We start from the raw sequence: 20,767 nt of genomic DNA on the forward strand, positions 1-20,767 counted from the left end.
TTAAATTCCATAAGAATTAAAAATGAAAAAGGGAGGGTTATACATTAGAAGGAAATCTTTGGTATCAGACGTATCGGGGAGTCTGTGCCTCTCAGGTACCTCAGCCAATGGGGCAAGAGAGAAGGGAAATGTGGCTGGGAAATTGGGATAAAAGGAGGCTGCATCCTCCAAAAATTTTAGACATCCAAGGGGAATGCTCCATGGCCTCCCCCTTTATTCCAGTAAAGTAAAAGGACTCCTCTGTGCCCTTTTTGGACACAAACCTCTGATGCTTTGTGGATTGATTTTCCTAACCACCCTGGTGGCAGCAGAGCAGAGAGCAGATGCCACCAATGACACCGATGACATTTCCAATCAGCGATGCCCAGGGCAGCTCCTCCCCAGCTCCCCTTTGCCTGCACCAGCCCTGCTCGGGTTTCAGCTGCCGATGCTCTCCCCTCCCACCCTGCCAGCCCCGGCAAGCAGCTCTTTATTAAAAATGCTAATTCCAGCACTTTCTCCTGGGCTGCCCGTAAATCTGCCAGGGGAACGGGGCGGGAGGAGGAGGCAGATGGGTGGCTTGGTGAAAAGGATCTGAAAGAACCGGTAGCTTTTTATCAGGCTGCCCTTCAGCTTCCAGAGCAGCACGCAGCAGGGGATGGAGAGGGAAAAAAAATATAGGAAAAGGAGTGTGGGGAGAAAAAGAGAGAGAAAAATAAAGACTTTAAGCAGGAAAAGTGCTGTACTTGTCAGTTGGGTGTGTCCCTCGCTCTTCTGTGGGATGGGGATGGGATAATAGGAACGGGGGCACTGCCATGATGGAGATTGGGGAAGGGAAGGGAAGGGAAGGGAAGGGAAGGGAAGGGAAGGGAAGGGAAGGGAAGGGAAGGGAAGGGAAGGGAAGGGAAGGGAAGGGAAGGGAAGGGAAGGGAAGGGAAGGGAAGGGAAGGGAAGGGAAGGGAAGGGAAGGGAAGGGAAGGGAAGGGAAGGGAAGGGAAGGGAGCTGGGTGAGCAGGGCACAGGCTGATGCACTAATTCAGGTCTTGTGCTGGAAAAAACACCTGTAAGGCTGGGGTGGGACAATTTCCCAATAGTCACAGCAGGATGAGAGCACCCAGCCTGGCATGCTCACCATATCACCTTAAACTGCCTTCAAACCTCCCCAGGCCACGGTGAAGCCCATTACAAGTTGAAAGAAGACATTGAAAAAGTCTCCTTCAATGCAGAGCACCTCAAATCTCAACGGGGGAGGCTGAAAAGTGCACCGTGAGGAGGGGAAAGCCATGTCTGAGATGGATCTAAGAGCTGGGATGAAAAAGTACAGATGCAGGCAGGTAACAGTTTATTAACTAAAGACAGAATGTGCTGATTTGATTTTTGGCCAAGTCATACCACAAAAAGAACGGCAGAAATTTGGTCTGATGAGCAAAGATGAAGCGTGGTAGGATTGCTGGAAACTGCATCCTGCTCAGGGAACATTAGAGTAAGAGTCGAAAAGCAGCTAATTAACAATGCATATCAAAGCAGGGAGACAGACTGTGAGCACACAAACAGCACCAGACAGATTTGTTTAAAACAGGTAAGGAGCAGCACACACACACCAAAAAAAAAAAAAAAAGAAAAAGAAAAGTAAAGAAAAAAAGAAAAAAAAGCAGCAGATCAAATGTATCTGGTATCCATGATCAAAAAGATCTGAGTTTTTGAAAAACTGAAGATTTAGGGTCTGGACACGTTGGGTAAAAGATGCAGTGTGGAGGCGTGGAGCTCAGTCTGGTACCCAAAATACACACAGCACAAAAAGCTTCTCACTGCCATCACCAATAAAGTACAAAGATGAGCTCGCCTTCATGAGCAAAATTAGATGCTACTGAGCGAACAGACAGCAAGGGAACTTGTTATCACTGTAAATAAAAACAAACCAACAGTAAAACCATCTAAACCAAAAGGCTGAAATGACTTTCCAGATAAAAAGGCCACCCAGGGAAAACAGAGGAGGTCAGATGCAGAGCACATCACTCCCAGGTTTGCCAAGGGATTTGGCAAATCCTGCTTTGTTGACCAAGGGCCAGCGTGGTTTCTCTGGGGACTGACCCGTGGCAGCAGAACATCACTGCAATATTGGAGGGTTCAGAGCATATTGGACAAACAGCAGTCAGAAGTGTTTCAGGCACAGCTGATCTCACCTTGAGAGAGGGGAGAAAGAGCAGAATATTTGCAGACATCTCTTTCAGGTGAGCCTGGAACTGGGAGTGAGCTGATGAGCCCAACAATAGACAGCACTGCAGTCAATCTCTACCCCAAAATACACAAATACCACCTTACAGCTACAAGTTATCCAGGTAAACAGGCTCTGACAAGATGGTTCTCCTAAGCTGAAGAGATTTCATCACAGCCATGACCTTGTGGAGGCCAAAAGTTCATGCAAAAGGGACCTCTACCATCACAAGCCCTTCCAGGCAGAGCTGCACTGAGCAGCACCTGGACATCAGGAACAGAAAAATTCTCATTAAACACCAAGCTGCTCTCAGCATCACAATGCTTAGTGTGAACATGCTTTCAAGAGCCCCTAAAAATAGTGGAAGCTGCAGGTAGGGATGGTCAAGTGTGGTTTCAGCTGTTACCATTTTATGAAACAAAAATCTGACAAGTTCCGTGAAGAAACACAGAATGAGCCCAGTTTCAAGAGGCTTGAGAGAGTTTTCTAAGGATGGTGACAGCTGCAGCACTGGAGCCTTCTCAAGAGCCCAGGGAAGGGCAGAAGGACTTTGACAGCCCCACCATGGTCTAGGGCTGTGCTGCACCCTGGGGAGAAAGGAGAACTGCCAGGTTTCTCTGCCTCAAACAGAAAAATATTCTGGAAATGCTGCACATAATTTGTCATAGCCAACTCCAGTATAGAAAAAGAAACACAAGACAAGAATTACCCTGGCCAGGCATGGATCCTGTTTCAGGCAGAGGAAGGCTCCTGTGGAAGCCTCAGGCTGGAGATAGATCTAAAAAAGCAGCCCCAAATCCCCCAGAGGAGCAGGGCAGGTCCTGAGCACCTTTCAGGTGGGCATTGCTGACACCAAAGCTTGGTCAGGAGATGCAAACAGGTCCAGGGGACTTTAGGAATGTATTGGTCCTTCTTGCCCTTGGCTTCTCTCCTGCTTGTTACCATCTATATTTTTTCCCAATTTACCTGAAAGCAGCATCTTTTTCTCCACTTTGCCTTCAGAAAGTGAAGCAGCTAAATCAGGAAAAAGCTGGAGAAGAGCAGTGTGCATGGAACGAAAGTGTGAAGCTGCAGACCCACGCTCAGGAGCACAGGAAAAGCAGAGGGACAGGAAGCAAATGTTTCTCCACAGTGCTTATCCATTTTGTTATTAGCCTCCATGGACAAAGTTATTTGTTAATTTGATTTTGCAAGGTGTTGGGCTCAACACACCAAAAGCATATGTGGCTGTGGGCTCTTTCCAGCCCACTGTGAGACACTCCTAAACACAACACCTCCCAAAACAGGCAAATCCCTGTCAGGGGAATAACTCAGTGTCTCCTATGAGATGGCACAGAGGAGCTGGGGCCATTCCTCTAGGACCCTGGAGATACACACCACAAGGAGCTGTGTTTCTGCCCGGATTCTCCTGCCCCAGCAGTGGCACCTGGTGATGGTTTGGGGACCGTCACCACACTCACAGCACATCCCCACCATGGTGGCACCTGCACCATGAGCATGGCCCTGGCTCAGGGCACCCAGAGCAACAGCTTGTCTAGCACAGCTGGTGCTAAATTGCCTCTAAAATGATAAAAAGCAGCGAGGGGGCTGGAGATGGAGCAGCAGTGCTCTCCCCAGGGCCCAGTTCAAAGGGACACAGCAGGGCTGTGCCAGCACTGACAGCTGCCAGCCCCCAGCGCAGAGACACGGCAGGGGGGACACCAAGCCCAGCCTTTGATGATTTTTCTCTTCCCACTGTGAACATTAATAACTTCAGAGAGGGCATCCTGCCACGTGCAGGGCCACCACCGATCCAGCTGCTGCATAATGAGAAAAGGGGGGGGAAAAAGGGTTTGGTGGGAGCTCTAAATTTGGGGATGTCTTGGCTTTGTGCACATCATCTCCAGCCATTCCTGGGAGCTGCACATCACAGACCCACGAGTGCTGAGGGACAGATGGAGCATCCCCTTGAGGGTCACAGAGAGGTGGAAACTTTGGGAATCCACCACCAAATTGCTGCTGGAACATCAGAAAAATTTCCTTTACTACCTCCAGGTGTGTAAAGCTTGGAGCAGACTCCTCTGGTGACTCCTCTGTTCCCTCGGGCACAGTATCATAGCATTTAATTTTCCCAGTTTTCAGTGGGGACCTCAGCCCCACAAAGTGCAGGATGCCCAAGATAGTGCACACAAGGATGGGAGGAACAACCTCAATCTCCTCCAGGGGGTTCTTACTCTGAAATGTGACAATGGCCTCTTGTACATCAATCCTGATTATTTCAAAGAACAGAAATCCTCTCTCCTGCAGACCTGCTGCAGAGCCCAGCTGTGTGCTGACCTTCCAATTCACCGAGGTGCCTCCAAGAATTTACCACAGTTCTGCCATCCCAGAAGTCCCCACAGCTGTGCTGAGGGGCTGTGGAAGCCCAGCAGCTCCTGTGAGGACACTGCAAGGCTGGGCACTCACCCCTGGTTCGTTCCCCACTCGTTCCTGATGCAGAGGTGCTTGTGCACAGGGTCCTTCATGTAACCTTCATAGCAGAGACATTCTCCTGTGGAAACACCAGGGACATGGCAGGACACTCATGGGAAGGCTTTCCATGTGCTTCCCTGCTGAGTGCAGTCACACCAGCTCACAGACCCACCCTCAGGAGCACTCACCAGTCTCGGGGTCACACTGGTGCTCACAGGGGTCCAGGAGGCGCCGGGCACACAGGTCCAGGGCCCAGGGCCCACTGGAGTTTTGCTGGGAGAAGAGGACAACCTGTGCTGGGTTCAGCCAGTCACTGGCATCCAGCTGGCTCCCCTCCAGCAGGATGAACCGGCTCCCTGCCACCGAGACAAGGGCAGTCAGTGACAGCCACCCGCTGCTGCACCCTCATCCCACGGGGCTGCCCTGCATCCCACCCATCCCGTGATGTTTGCCCCCACCCTGCGATGGATCCCTCCATCCCCTGCCCATTCACTCCATCCTGAGAAAGCACCCTCTGTTCCACAAGAGTTCCTTCTGTGCCACAAGGAATCCTCTGTCCTGTGCCCGTCCTCTCTGCCATATGACAGCCCCCTCCATTCCATACACATGACAGCTCCTTCCATCCTGTGCCTTTCCCCTCTGTCCCACAGCAGCCATCTTCATCCCACAGCTCTCCCTTTGGTCCCACACAGAGGTCTGTCCCACCATTTAATCCCATATCCATTCCTCTCCAACCCACAATAATCTCCTTGGCCCTATGCCCATCCCCTCCACCCTGCAGCAAGCCCTGTGTCCCACAGCAGCCATTTCCACCCTGTGTCTGCCTCCTCTGTCCTGTGCCTTGTCACCCTGATTTTTTAAGATTTTTAAGCCTTCTGATGTTTACATTCTTGTAATGAACTTTCTCACATGCTTTGTGTAAATAACTTATTGTTTTACATTCTTTTATAGAGGAGGAGAAATTTGATGGACTGTTAGTTTGCCCAGTGTCATTCAAGAGGTGGCACTGTCACCCTCCAATCCACTGTCACTCTTGGAAATCTATAAATGTTAGAGTCAAAAATTAAAAACTCTTTTTTCACCTTGGAAAAGCTGCGTGTCCATTTTGAGCTATTTTGTGTCCTGTAGTGACAGTGCCTATCCCCTCCACGCTGTACCACTCCATCCCTTGCTCCCAACATGGTACCCTCCATCTCATCCCAGTCCCTTCTGTCATGGACCCATCCCCTCCATCCCCCTTTGTCTTCCACCCATCTCCACCTCCATCCCATGCCCATTCCCTCTGTCCCATGCCCATTCCCTCCATCCCATGCCCATTCCCTCTGTCCCACACTGGTGCCCTCCATCCCCACCTGTCCCTTCTGTCTTGCACCATCATTCCCCCTCTCCTCCATCAATCCTTACAGAGTGGGGCAGGAAGGAGTGGGTAAGAGAAGGAACTGCTGGAAAGGGTAAGAGCAGGGGGTGCAGGAGTGGGTAAGAAGGAGCAGGGGGTGCTGGAATGGATAAGAGCAGGGGGTGCTGGAATGGGTAAGAGCAGGGGGTGCTGGAATGGGTAAGAAGAGGGGGTGCTGGATTGGGTAAGAAGGAGCAGGGGGTGCTGGAATGGGTAAGAAGAAGCAGGGGGTGCTGGAATGGGTAAGAGCAGGGGGTGCTCACCGTCGGCGATGAGGTGCTCAGGGACATGGAGGGTGATCTTGACGACGAGGGGACAGTTCATGTGGGAAGAGCACACCAGGCTGATGACACAGCTTGTCACACTGATGAGGGTCAGCGTGGTCTTGTTCACGGGGCTCCGGGGGGACCCCACTGCAGAGCACAGGAGCACAGTCAGACCTGACACCTGCAGCACCCAGGAAGGTCTCTGGGTGTAGCCAGGGGAGCCCAGGATGCAGAGACCCTGCCCAGCCCCCTGGAAACCCAGCATCAATCGAATCAAATGGAATAATTTCGCACTTTGAAGAACATGAAGCAGCCTTTGCCATGGGACTATCCATCCCTCTCTCCTGCTGTGACCAAGATTTTCCTGATCCCCCAGAGCCCTGGCTCTCCCACACCCTGCAGTGCAGCATGCTGAGAACTTTGCAGCATCAGAGCTTTAAAGCAGAGCAGAGATATCAGGAAAAAAGAAGGTAAATGCAGTATCCTGGTTTTACCCCCTCCTTCTTGGCACTTCACTTGGGTTAACTTTGTCATGACAACAGGCTCGTTGATGCTCTTGAAAAAGCAATAGAGAGCCCTAACTGCTCAGAGCATGCAGGTCTTTGACTTTTAATCGTTCAGCTGAAGAAGCTGAGCGGAAAACAAACTGTCTGGAGACAAAGCCTGAATGTCTGTCTCTGTCTCTGAGCCTTCCAGCCTCCGCTGATGGCTCCCAGTCTTGCCACTCCCAGAAAAACAAGGCATCATCCAGCAAACGAGGCTCAACGAGGGAAACAGACACTAACTTCCCTCTTGGGAATTAGAAACCTCCCAGAGGGACAGAGCAGGGCAGTGGGGCAAGACTCCAGCCTGGGGAGGGAGGCTGTTCCCATCCCCTGGTGCACGTACAGCTGTCAGGTGCACGGTGCTGAGCAGCAGCATGGCACGGCACGGGCCAGCCTTTGAAGCGTGTTACTCATTAATATACACCAGTGCCCGGCAGGAGCCTCCAGCAAAACATCAGAAAACATTTCACCCTCTGCTGGGAAGCTCCACCGGAGAGCAGCAGCAGCCTGCTGCGAAGCAGGGACTGTGCCTGCCTGCAGCAGCTGGCATTGCACTGGGGTTTCCATCTTTTTGCCAATGCAAAGTCTCCAGACCCAGAGAAGCAATGGCAAATGAGGCAAGAGGGATGGCTGGTGACCAACCCCTGCACTGAACCCACCCCTGCACTGCACCCACTCCTGCACCTGCACCCACCCCTGCACCTGCACCCACCTCGGCTGCGCCGGCGGCTCCGCGAGGGGTCTGTGTAGAAGGTCAGCTGGGGATCGGTGTCTGCCTCTGTCCCTGAGTCCCCCTCGGGGTTGAGAAAGGCTGAGCCAGCTGCAGGGGACACTGAGTGTAGTCACGGAGGGGTTGGCACCGTGCCACCCCAAACCTTGGCAGCCTATAGCACCCTTCAGGGAAAGCCCTGCACTACAGAGCAGAAGCTCCATCTGCCAGGTGCAGCACGGACAGCATCTGCTCCCCTTAGCACACACAGCCAGACCCTCCCACCAGGATACCTTGCACCTTTTCCCCATGGCTGTGCCAGAATCCTGCAGTATTTACTGGGGCAAACACCACCTGCATCTTTACAACCAGCCCAACATCACTTGCATCCTTGCAGGCACCACATTTTCCATTTCTCCCCACCCAAACCCCCTTTCCCACGCTCTCTCCACGCTCTGGTTCTATTTCCCCATCCCAGGAGAGGGTGGGTGGCTGGAATGTGGGTGGGTGGGAGCCCAAGGTGTCCCACCCTCCCCAGGGACTGCCCTACCTCGCGCCTTGTTGTTGATGCGCTTGCGCTGGCTGCTGGAGGTGTGCGACAGCAGCGTGGCCTGCTGGTGGTTGGAGTCCACGGGGCTGGTGGCAATGATGTTGTCCTTGTACTTGTTCATCAGGGACAGCTTGGCGTTGTCGCTCCCTGAGCAGGAAGGATTGAAGGCGAAATATTTAGACTTTTAAAAGGGAGGGAGGTGAGAGAAAGGTTTCCTTGGGTCCATCTTCAGATCATCCTGAGGTGATCAAGGTGAATTGTTTTTAATTAATGACCAATCACCATCAGCTGTGTCGGACTCTGAGGAGTCAATCCCGAGCTTTCATGAGCATTCTTTTCTAGCCTTCTGTCTGTATCCTTTCTTTTTCTTTAGTATGGTTTTAGTATATCATTTTCTTTTAATATAATATCATAATTTAATAAATCAGGCCTCTGAGAACTTGGAGTAAATTCTCATCTCTCACCTCATCCAGGGGACCTCACAACACAACAGGAGCCCCATTCTGGTTCTCTATCAGGCCATGGAAACCATAAAGCAGGAGCTGCTCTCAGCTGGCTGCAGTGATGGAAATACCTTCAGGGCACCACGAGCACCTCACACCCATGAAACCCCAGAGAAACAGGGAAAATGCTCCGGTGTTGCGTTGTGATTTCAGAATTTACCTCATAACCTCGGATCCCTCCCTGATAATTACCTGCCAGATGTGTCAGTCACCTCTCCTTCCCCCTGCCGAGTACTGTCTGTCAATCCTAGAATTCCAGGAGGGCATTGATTGGCAGAATTCAAAGGATGCCCTCTACCCCTGAGGGGACATTGGGCCATCCAGGTGTCCTTTGTCCCTTGGACCTGGTTGGTAGCTCCCTACCCCTTCCCTCCTCATCTCCCCAAGTAAAAGGAACAGCAACCACACAGTTTGGGAGTTCTGTTGGAGCTGTTGCTGGATTCAGAGACCAAAATAAAGCTCTGGATTGAAATCCTCCATCAGAACCAACTCCTTTCCTTCAAACTTCTCCACCAGAGGTAAACCTGAGGAGCAGCCCCTGTTATGAGGGGAAGCTCCATCCCAGCACCACCAGAGCTCCTGCAGGCCTGGACTTGTCCCCACAGGCCCAGCTGCGGCACCCAGCCAGCCCAAAGTGTCTGTGGGGTGAAAACACCACACACCCAGCCAGCCAAAAGTGTCTCTGGGTGAAACACCACACACCCAGCCAGCCCAAAGTGTCTGTGGGGTGAAACACCACACACCCAGCCAGCTCAAAGTGTCTGTGGGGTGAAACACCAACATCCACAAGGCCAAAAGTGTCTGTGAGGTGAAACACCACACATTCAGCTAGCCAAAAGTGTCTGAGGGGTGAAAACACCACAGTTTCAGCTATTTGGCTCAGCAGCAAGGGGCAGAAAAGCTCAGGCATGTCCCGTCCATCTATATTGGTAAAAATTCCAATACTCTGGGGTAAACACATGCATGGAACCGCGGGGAGAACACAAGGCAGAAAGGATCCATGTCAGCCCAAGCCCACCTGGCGTGAGGTCCATGCTGGCCTTCTCGTTGCAGCCCTGCAGCGAGTCCAGCGTGCGAGTGACCTGGCTGGCGAAGTCCTCGCCGCCGTTCATGCACTCGCGCTGCAGGTGGTGCCGCAGGTCGGTGATGTCGTACTCGTAGCCGTCCAGGATGGGCGTCTCGCGGATGCTGAGCGTGCCGCTGGAGTTGTGGCCCTGCACGCGCTGGGCGTTGCGCAGGCTCTCGCGCCCGTGGCCCCCGATCAGCACCGAGGGGATGTAGTGGATCTCGTTGGCGGCCTCGGCGCTGGCGCTCTTCTGGGGCTGCGGCACACGGCGCCGCTTGCACCAGCGCCGGCGGGTGTACAGGATCATCACCAGGCACAGGATGGACAGCAGCAGGGCGATCATCCCTCCCTGAGGGGAACACACACACCGAGCAGGGTCAGCCAGGTGCTCTCGGGAGTTCTGCTGGTAATTGCAGCCCCCCGATATGTGAAAAGTCTCTGGTTTGGGCCCCCCGGAGTTCTTCAGTTTCCTGTCTCAGAGTTGTTTATTATATCTTACCTATAAAATTTTCCTCCTGCCCAGCTGAAGTCCACTCAGCAGGGCAGCCAGTGGCACTCTGACCGCGCTGTCTTTTTATACATCAAACTACAACATATTTACAATTACTTTCCAATACCTATCACCTATGTTAGACAGGGCACTTCTATTACTTCTATTCTAAACCAATCCCACCACTTACAGATTGGTTTAGAGTAGGAGCTCACTGTCTAACACAGGTGATAGGTATTGGAAAGCAATCGTAAACATTGTACACATAGTTTTTAGTATAAAGACATAACACTGCCCTGAGGGCAGGCAGAGTGCCTCTGTCTCTGACCTGCTGGATGGACCTCAGCAGGGCAGGCGAAAGAATTTTATAGATAAGACACAATAAACAACCTTGAGACCGAGAAATGAAGAGCCCTGACTCCTTCTTCAAGCACCAGGCTGGGAAAAGAGACTTTCTAACTTCTCTCTGGGTCACTGCCCAGCTAGAAAGATCCCGACAGAAGAGGAGAAATTTGATGGACTGTTGGTTTGTCCAGTGTCATTGGAGAGGTGGCACCTTCACCCTCCAATCCACTGTCACTTCTGGAAAACTATAAATGTTAGAGTCAGAAAATAAACTTCCCTTTTCTTCACCTTGAGAGCAGCGTGTGCGTACTCATTTTGTTTCATGTCCTACAGTGACAGCCAGGGGCTGGCATCCACCGTTCCCTGGGACACAAACACCCCAGGGATGCTCCAGGGTGGAAAGGAGAGCCCATCACCAAGAGTCTGCTGGCACCAGGAGCACCCAGTGCTGGCTGGAGCCTGCCCTGGGCTGGACCAATGTTGAAGCTGCCAGTGAGGCATGAAAAAGCAGCATTTAAAGCAAAGCATGTTTTGTTTCACTCTCCTGCCTCTGAAAACAGAGATCAGCTTCATTCCAGGCAAATGCTCCTACGGGCAACTTTTTCTGACCCATTTCCAGCCAGTTTCAGTGCTGTCACTCTCAATCTTGGGAGATGTTCCCAGGGTATCCGGCAGAAATCGCAGCACAGATTAAAAGAGATCAAGGCTTGAGACAGGCGGATGACTGAAGTGTTGTTTGGGGAGCATGTTTGGGGAAAGAGGCTGAAAAAGCTCCTGTCCCACAGGAATGGATCCCAAAACTGCACCTGGCCCTGCCACCCTGCTACTGTCCCCAGGATCACCCTCCTGCAAGACGTCACAGATGGAGGGCGGTGAGATGAAAGCCCCAAACCCCTTCATGCACAGTCTGCCAAGAATAATAACAATAATAACAAGAAAAAGCATGTGGAGCCAGTTAAGAGCTCAGAGCCCATCCACAGCTCCGGTCTTCCTCCTCTTTTCTATGCAACAGGTGATCTTGAGAAAATAAAATAATAGTAATAATCTGCTCCATTAGGATAAAACATTAGGGGAATTATTGAATGAGAGGCAGGAGAGGCAGCTGGAAAAGGAAGTTTAATGGCTATTACAGTTTAACCCACTTTCATTTCCAGAATAATGGAGCTGTGATGCATCCTCCCAGCCTCCTTCCCAACTTTCTTTAAAAACAAAACCAAAAAACCTCAAACAATAAAAAAAAAAAAAGAAAGACAGAGGAAACCAATTCAGTGATTCATGAGACCATCAGTCCTGCAGAAGTCAGGGGGCTGGCTGGCATCTCTCCGGCCAAGGAGCATACAGCCAGGAAGTCAGAAAATACTGCTGGGGCTGAAAACTGGCCCTGGATCATAGAAACCACAGAATCCAACAATGGTTTTGAGTGGTAGGGACCTTTAATTCACTTCATTCCAACACCCTTGCCAAAAGCAGGGACAAGCCCTGTCCAACGTGGCCTTGAACACTTCCAGTGATGGGGCAGCCACAGCTTCTCCAGGGCCTCAGCACCCTCACAGGGAAGATTTTATTCCCAATACCTAATCTCTGTATCAGTCTAATTCCATCTTTACATGCCTTTGTATAAAGTGCCTGGCAGAGTCGTGCAGGATTTTTAGTGGCAAAGTGAGAGCCCAATTCTATATCATGCTCCAATCCCTGTGAGTTTCTATGGTCCATAAATAAATGGGGATTATCCCCATCCCCACCAGGGATGGCCCTCTCTGTCATGGCTCTCCATCACCCTAGAGAAAGTCCACCTGCAGGTGGATGACAAGCAGGTAGGAGGAATTCCAGGGCATTCCTGGCTTTCCTTCACACTCTACATGCACATTAAATCCCTCAAACACCAGCAAGCTCTGCCATACACCTGGTGAACAGGAGAGACCAAGCTGGAGCTCAAATCTGGTGGATGCTCATTTTTTTCAGGCAGTGGCGATGGGTTCACAAAAGAGACTTGTTATTCCTTTGAAAATTAGTTTCTTCAGCCCCACTAGTCTGAGAGCTCAAATTATCCCTGAGAAAAGCAGCCTGTGGACTCTTGAGATTTCAAGAGGCTCTGAGAGGAGGATGAAAGCCAGAACTGAAGTCTCCCCTACCTCCTGCTTATTGGAGAGGGTCAGACCACCACCTTATATGCCCTTTTCCCCTGCACAGGAGCACTGAAATCCCATTGTTCCTTGTTCCCCCCAGCCCAGCATCCATGTGAAGGCTGGGAGAGGAGCCCTGCCAGGGATCGGTGTGGGAGTGCTCCTCACCCAGCCCATGAGCAGACCTTGGTCACGATGGATGCAATCCCTCACACCTGTCACAGACATCCTTTATGAAAAATCCTTTCCTTAGGATTTTTCCTCCTGAGAAGCTGTGAGGCCTCAGGAACAAAATGTAAACATTGATTATCTACTGCTGTGGAATGCCACAGGTGGATCTGTGATTGAGCTCATGTTGATTGTTTGTAATTAATGGCCAATCACAGTGAGCTGGCTCAGACAGAGAGTCTGAGACACAAGCCTTTGTTATCATTCTTTCCTATTCTATTCTTATCTAGCCTTCTGATGAAATACTTTCTTCTATTCTTTTAGTACAGTTTTAATATAATATATATCACAAAATAATAAATCAGCCTTCTGAAACACGGAGTCAGATCCTCATCTCTTCCCTCATCCTCAGACCCCTCTGAACACGGTCACTCACACCTCCTCCCTTGGCAACCACACAGCAAAGAAAGGAAATCAGCCTTGAGAACTCCACGTGATGCTGGCTCCTGGCACAAAAGCCAACTCTGTTTGTCAGGAAGCAGGGATGCTGTCGGAGCAGAGCTGAGAGTGATGGGGAAAAAAGGGCAGGGGAGGACTCAATCTGCATTTGCACATTTTGGCATGACATCCATGAGCTGCAGTGATCCTTTTCATCAGCTCCATAACAAACCTTCAGCCAGACACTCCTGCCTTGATCTTGGCTTACAGCAGTGCCCAAGAAGATCAAGACCACAGCAGGGCCAGCCTCTCCAGAGGTGATGCACCCTCTCAGGAGCAGCTGGGAGCAGACAGAGAAATTGAGATAATGGTGCAAGATGTTTTGGGGAGTGGCTTTGCAAACAATTTTTTTTTTTCCTTGGACTAATCAAGCACAAATGATGGAGGAGAAACCTGGCCTGGGGCTGCAATCTGCAAGAGCAATTGAAGCTCTTATTAGGGCAGACACCACTGAACAGCCTGCTTGCAGCCTCTGCAACACATTGGCTAATTATCTTCCAGTGGCACAAAAATTGTAGGATTATTCAAGTTTTTTCCAACACAACAGAAAAAAACCCAAACAATCAACAAACACACCACAGATCTTCTCCCAGCCTACAGATTTCTCCTTTCTCTGCCTTTCTCTGTGTGGCTGGGTGTGTATTGCTGTGTGACCCTGACACATGAAGCCATGGCCAGGGGCTGCCAGGCTGATGAAAGTGGTGGTGACAGTGCCTGGTGGCACTGTGACACAGGCTGTGCAGCAGGGCAGAGGGCAGCAGGCACCCTGCACTGGGCAAAGGGCCCCTGACCAGTCAGTGGGAATTAACACTGGGTTAACTGGCTGAGACCTTCAAAGCACAGAACCCCTGGGGAAAAAGACACCCCACAAATGTGTTTTCAAAGTGATGCAAACTAAGGGAGAGCTTTGAAGCAGTCTGTGAAGGCACTTAGCATTCAGCACTCACAGAGGTGCCCAGAGCAGGTGGACACATCCCAGGGCAGCTAGAGCCAGATGGGGAAATAAATGCCTTTTCAAAAGCCACTGTATTTTCTACAGATTTCTGGACAGCTAAACAGGGGCTGCCTTCCCATTACATACTGTGGAAACCCAGGGCACTGGGAATATTTCTCTGTCTGCTCTGGGGCGCCCTGACCACCAGGTCAGCATTGACTTTGACCCTCATTCATGGAGAAAGTTTCCTAGACTTCAGGGTAGACTGGAATCCACAAAAGTGTGCAATATATTATAGAGAGCAGTGTAGGTGTATCACTTGGTGAGAAATTCAGGGTTTGGGATTTTTAGTGCGTTGTGGATGGAAGCAAGATGGAGGGCACAGGGTGTCATTCTGGGTTTCTTCTTCATGCTTCTTCTTCCTCCTTCTTCATGGATTTGGGTGGCATTTTGTAATTGGGCAGAAAAGTCTGCATTGTGGAATCTTTGGGATCAGTTATTGGGTTAAAAGGGAAAATAATCTGGGTGTCAGTTCTTAATTGGATAGTTTAGTCTTAAAAGACATTGTAACAAGAGATTGTTGGCCATTTTGTGCCTTGCTGCTGAACTCACAGTAGTGAGGCTGTTTTACTGATAAGAAATAATAAACACTTGAATCTGAACATGAAATACTGTCTCAAGTGCCTTCAATCCAGACCCAGAGAAACCCACAGCCAGTACCCCCCAACCTACCATGACAGAGATGTGGAGGATCCTGAGCTCCTCCTCGGCCGACTCAGTCTGGGGCTCCTCGGTGGGGTCGAAGCCGGGCAGGTTGGGGGCCCCGTCCTGGTGGTGGATGTGGAAGAGCAGGGTGCCGTTCTCCAGCCACTGCTGCCGCCAGCGCACCAGCGGGATGTCGTCCGTGTTGCCCGAGATCTCTGCAAGAGGAAAGCTGGTCAGCAGGGAGGTCTGGAGCACAGGGCGCGTAGGAGATGCTCACCCCTTCCCAAAAACATGGCTGGAGGGACCAAAGGATGCACAGTCTCTAGTCATCAGTGTTGGAATTCGGGATATCCCATCCTGAACCCTGCCAGGGGGCTCAGAGACCCTGGCACAGAGCACAGGACACCTGTGACTTTGATTATGACCCATGGAAAAAATTACCAACCTTATATGAAGAATTACAAGCCACAAAAGTCTAAGTAGAATAATAACTAGTTTGTCACAGGGTGAAAAATGGATTTTTGGAGTTTTTAGAATGGGGGTTCAGGAGGCAAGATGGAGGAATCCAGGCATGTCCAGCCTTTCTCCTTCTTGGCCTCCATCTTCTGCTGTGATGTTGGCACTTTTAGATTGGTTTAGAGTAGAAGCTCACTGTCTAACACAGGTGATGGGTATTGGGAAGTTATGGTCAATAATGTACATGTAGTTTTTAGTATAAAAAGATAACACCACCCTGAGGGCAGCCAGTGTGCCTCTGCCTGACCTGCTGAGTGGACCTTGGCAGGCCAGGAGAAAGAATTTTATAGATAAGATACAATAAACAACCTTGAGACTGAGAACTGAAGAGCTCTGACTCCTTCTTCTACCACCAGGCTGGGAAAAGAGATTTTCTAACACATCTCAGGGTCATTGTGACCAGCAGAAGTCCTAAGAATCTCCTGCCAGCACCATGGATGCCCCTACATAAATCACAGCCTGAAGGGCTAAAGGAGAGTAAAGCCATATTTCTGGGTATAATGCAGATGTGGGCCTCTCCAAAACTCCAGCTGTGGTGCAGGGAGACAGCACTTAGTGACAGCAGTAACCCAGCAGTGTCCTTCCAGCTCTAGTTTGGGCAGGTTTTACCCACCCCACACAGCTTCAGACCTTGGGAACACGGCATACAGGACAAATTCTCAGCAGCATCATGGAGTCACTGGGAGCACATCTCAAATTATTGCAGACAAAATATTTGCCATCCTTTGTGAGCAGTGAAACATGAAACTGGCTGTGATTTCAGAGGTTTTCAGTTTTCAAACATTTTCCACCCAGGACTCAGCCCAGAGACCTGCAGAAGTGCCTGCAGCTTCTGACCAACAACCCAATTTTCCCTAAGCACCTTTAATTCCAGAGTTTGGGGCAGTGAGACACATGGACAAAGCTGGGCTGTCATGGAAGTAGAGGACACCCATGCAGGGACACCACACATGCTCCAGGACACTAAACACCAAATCAAACCTAATTCACCTGGCTGGCTCCAAAATTTCAGGGACATCTACAGCTGGGTCTCAGCCAAAGACAGGGTAACGCCAGCACCTCTCCCTAGGAGAGATGGGCACTGCTTTAATCACTGTGGCCCCCTCAGACCAGATCACCTTGATCACCATCTCACACCACCTCCATCTCAGCCATCAGCTCAAGCCTGTTAGCTATTTTTGGTGAAAATAGCAGATTTTGTTGGGATGACCAAAAGAAAAAACATGATCAGCTTCCCACTGAGGCACAGCCTTCCCTCCTGCATCTGCCCCATTGTTGGCAGTGGGAAGGCACCCCTCTCACTTTGCAAATTATCATCCTTATTTTGCTTGTTTCACGCTGCCTTCAAATGAAAACTGGAATTCAATTACAGCGCCGAAAAACAACGTTTTAAATTTGCTGCTAATTAATTTCATTAGGCCGCCTTAAGTGAGCTGGCTGCCAGGGGAGGTGGGGAAGGGGGGGGCAAAAATCTGCATGGGGAGCCAGGTTCATCCTCCCAAACTGATTTGATTAATCCAAAGAAGCATCAGCCACAGAGAGGGAACTGGCAGCGTGTTTGTGCTCAGCACGGGCTGCGTTTCTGGAGGTGATCAGAGCCCTTCGAGTGTCCCCAGCACAGGGATGCTGAGCACTCCACCAGGCTGGTGGGAAGCAAAACCCAGAGTTAAGTCACCAAGAAGCCAGAAGCACTTTTGGAATTCCCCCTAACTGCTGAGCTGTGTGTTCAGGGACGCAGAGCCCCTTTGAAAAGCCGGTCCTGGGAGCCAGGGGGATTTGGAGCAGCACATCTCCTCCTCTCCCACACGGTCCTTATTCATGGACTGAGAGGGGAAACCAAGCTTGCCTGCTTTCCCAGCTCCCCACGGCTTCTCAACTTCGTATGAACCAGCTCAAAAGGAGGAAAACACTCTCCCTGCACCTGCCTGCTAACATGAAATTATGGGTAATTAAGGCGAGAACTTTCCCGCACAGCAGGAACTCAACATACTGACATTTGGAAAAAATGTAAATACCAGCATTTGCTCCATTGTAAAGAGGGAAAATAATAGATACTAAGTATGTGACATTGTGACATTTAGAAAGCTAGAGTAAGAGATGTTTTCCTCCTGATCTGACATATCACTGTAAAAGCAGCACCCTTCAGCTCATTAATATTTGAAAAGAAATCCTTGATGGAAGTTATTTAAATGATTAATAGATTATAGTAAATTTAAGCCTTAAAATAGGTTGTCATAATTTCAAATTTATTTAAACAGGCTTATTTTTTAAAAGAAAAATATATTTCAATAAAAAATGGGTTCTTGTTTTAGAAGAGCGCAATCCAGCCACAGAGCCTGAGCAGTTTTCCTCTTCCACCAGACATCAGGATGTGACCCTGCAGCTGCATTGCACACAGGTCAGAAGGGGAAGAGGCAAAGGAAAACAACCCAAAAATCAATTGCCATCACCCCAAACTGGCAGCTATGAGCCCTCCATCAGGGCAAGGCTGCTCCAACACCTCTGCTCCTGCCCAGAGGCACTGCCTGGATGGGAGAGCTTCAGCCTGGAACCTTCTCCTCCTTTCCTCAAGTGTCTTAGCAACACTGCCTCTATCCTACTCCATTTCTCCTTGAAAACTTTGCACTTTTACATGCTTTCCTGCACCTGTGAAGCTCCCTTGGAGTTTGGTTTAAGCAAGACCATGACAAGACCAAGACCAAGATCCCTCCCTAACACAGCATCTCTTTACTCTCTCTTCTCCCAGTCCAACAGATTTCACTTTTCTCTTTGTCTTGCTCTCCAAGCAGACATCTCACGACCTGGTGGGATGCTACAGTGACCCATGTAGCCAACTGGGATGATTTATCTGGGTGTTGTGGGGTATCAGCTCTGCTACAGAGCTGGCAGCTGCCAACCCTGCTAAGCAGTTTGTACAGGATGTCCCAGAGGAGGCAGAAAAGTGGACAGAAAGGCAAAAATTTTTAAAAAATATGGTGGGGGGAGAAGATAATTTCAAGTTCAAAGTTTGAAAGATATTGATGAAAAGCCTGCATGGCTTTCATCAATATCATGGTCCCTGCATGGCTTTCATTAAGGCCTTGGATAGGAAGCCATTAGCACTGGTATTAACTTCTTGCACCTCTGTTAAAAAATAGCCTGTCTGAGTCAGAGGTTAATAACAGTAGGAGGCCACTAATTAGGCTGTGCCACATTCACCTGGTATCAAACGTGGCCCAGGTCCTTCATATCTGCAGGAGCAGCTGCCTCCAAAGGCCCCAGCTGCTGCTTTTAACATCAGGGCCCTGGCTGCTCCCCTCCCAGACCATCTGCAGTGGGGACAGGGAGGTTCTGCTGGAGCAATTGGAGAGGAGGACAAAAAACCAGACTGAAGGTGCTGGAGATGTGTGGAATTATGCCTGCTTTGTTCTTCATTGTCCCAAACAGCCTCATTTCCCTTGGGACAGCTGATCCACAGAAGAAAACCCAGTCCTTCTGGAGGCAGCATCTCTGCACGTCCTGATTTTGGGAGGCAGCACCTCTGTCAGCCCAGCTCTGCACCTGAGCTGGTGCAACATCAGAACCATGGCCTGGTGCTGGCCTGGACCTTCTCCCATGTCCTCATCATCCCACTTGAGACCTGCCATGGTGGCACACAAGGAGAGCAACTCGCCTTAAAAGCTCACATCGTCATTTTGAGGGAAAAAACCACCCTGCAAAACAATTTTCCTCTCCATTTGGAAGCGTTTTGCACTAATAGATGCCTCTAATAAGTCAAATGAACTCTGCCATAATGCTGGTCTCCACAGAGCCATTTCAGGGAGCCGAGCACAGATTTTGACTTGGACTTGTATTTCCTCGTTAACATTTAAACTTGCCTTATTTTCCAGCCAGAACCTGACTGTGGTTTAATTTAAGCTCCCCATTAGCTCAGACTTTTGCTCCACACCTAAACCACACACATCCTTTAAAGGGCTTGAACTCAGCTAAATCAACCCTTGCACTCCTCCCAGGGTCCCCAGTGCCTGAGGTGACTCAGGGGACCTTCCCACCATGAGTCACTTGCTCTCTCTGCTGGGACCTCAGGCCTTGATTTCTACCAATTCACATGTCAAAATGCTTATCTTGATACTTAACTCATTTATACTTCCAGGGTTTCAGTGACAGGTAATTCATGGGATAATATCAATGTTTTTATGGACCTGCTTTAAAAATTCACATCCATCACTGACTACCCATATTTCATTTGCATTTTTTCCTGTCTCCAGTCTCAGGTAGCAAAACCAGCTCATTCTGCAGGTCATTCTGCCTTTTCAAGGCAATCCAGCTTTTCCACAGCAGCAAACACAAACCTCACTGTATATATTAGGAACCTGCTTCATGGGAGAGGGGCCCTGGGGGAAAAATCTCCAAAAGACTCATAGATATGGGAGAACATAAAGGTTTGAGGAAGAGGCAGTGCTGATCTCCCTGCAGCCATTCTCAGGCTAGGTCAGAGAGATCACCCCACCACAATACCTGAGCCTGAGGCTGGTACACGTGAAGCCAAGAGGTGCCCCAGCCTGGCTGACAGCTAGCCAGGTTTCTCCTTGGAATGCAGGGTGCCTTTGCTTTTGGGAAGGTCACCAGGTAGTTACATTTCAAAGCTGTAGCCACACTTTAGCCTTCAACTGGGATTTCTGTCCCAAATACGCCAGAGCCCGAATCCCTCCTTTTCTCTAACAACAAACCCTCCATCACTCTGGGGGTGACACTGAGCTGTTTTTGAGCAGAGGACACTGATCCATCACTGGTGGGGCTGAGCTGACCAGGTTTGCTCTGCAGCTGCTGACTTCACAAGCTGACAGCCCCCCCTGCCCTGCTCCTCCCCACCAGCCCAAGGACACACCTGGGCACCTTCCCCTCCAAGGTCATTGCTTCATCACATTTCTCAATTCTATCCTAAAGCTGGGGGGAAAACAAGCAGATTGGGACAATCTCTGGTGTTTGATTTTCACTTCTGTCTTGTTACTTTGCTCCCATCTGCCATAGCTGTGAACTGCAGAGGAAATGTGGGAAGGGAGGCAGATCCACCTCCTGGTCCAACACTCGGGTGACACGGTCGTGTTCAGAAGAACCCAAGTGCCACCCACGAGAGGGAGCAAAAGGAAAATAGAGAAAATGTGTGAAGACACTTCCAAGAGGCCATGCTGCTATAAAAACCCCAGAAAGAACCACATCTGTAGTTGATATCTCACCCTGCAATGCTGTCACGTCACCTCTTCCTGAGGGAAAACCAGGTCTCTGTGGAAAGGCTCCAAATGATGGAGAGGCTCCCAGTCAGCCATGG

At 50.1% G+C, this 20,767-nt stretch overlaps 1 protein-coding gene across 4 annotated transcripts in view; it reads right to left on the bottom strand.

Annotated features, from left to right (window-relative positions):
- The window catches only part of ASTN1 (astrotactin 1), a 73,528-nt gene that overhangs the window by 37,075 nt on the left and 15,686 nt on the right, over positions 1-20,767 (bottom strand). For 3 of the 4 annotated variants that reach the window (XM_074546340.1, XM_074546341.1, XM_074546338.1), the window contains exons 2-8: positions 14,971-15,158; positions 9,633-10,029; positions 8,112-8,258; positions 7,565-7,684; positions 6,305-6,454; positions 4,834-5,001; positions 4,640-4,724 (exon numbers count right to left, since the gene is read on the bottom strand). In XM_074546340.1, coding sequence (XP_074402441.1) covers positions 4,640-4,724; positions 4,834-5,001; positions 6,305-6,454; positions 7,565-7,684; positions 8,112-8,258; positions 9,633-10,029; positions 14,971-15,158 — 1,255 coding nt within the window. The remainder of the gene's footprint in view (positions 1-4,639; positions 4,725-4,833; positions 5,002-6,304; positions 6,455-7,564; positions 7,685-8,111; positions 8,259-9,632; positions 10,030-14,970; positions 15,159-20,767) is intronic. The other variant, XM_074546339.1, reaches the window with a different exon arrangement.

This window comes from Zonotrichia albicollis, chromosome 8, assembly GCF_047830755.1.
Source record: "Zonotrichia albicollis isolate bZonAlb1 chromosome 8, bZonAlb1.hap1, whole genome shotgun sequence".
Lineage (NCBI taxonomy): Eukaryota > Metazoa > Chordata > Aves > Passeriformes > Passerellidae > Zonotrichia > Zonotrichia albicollis.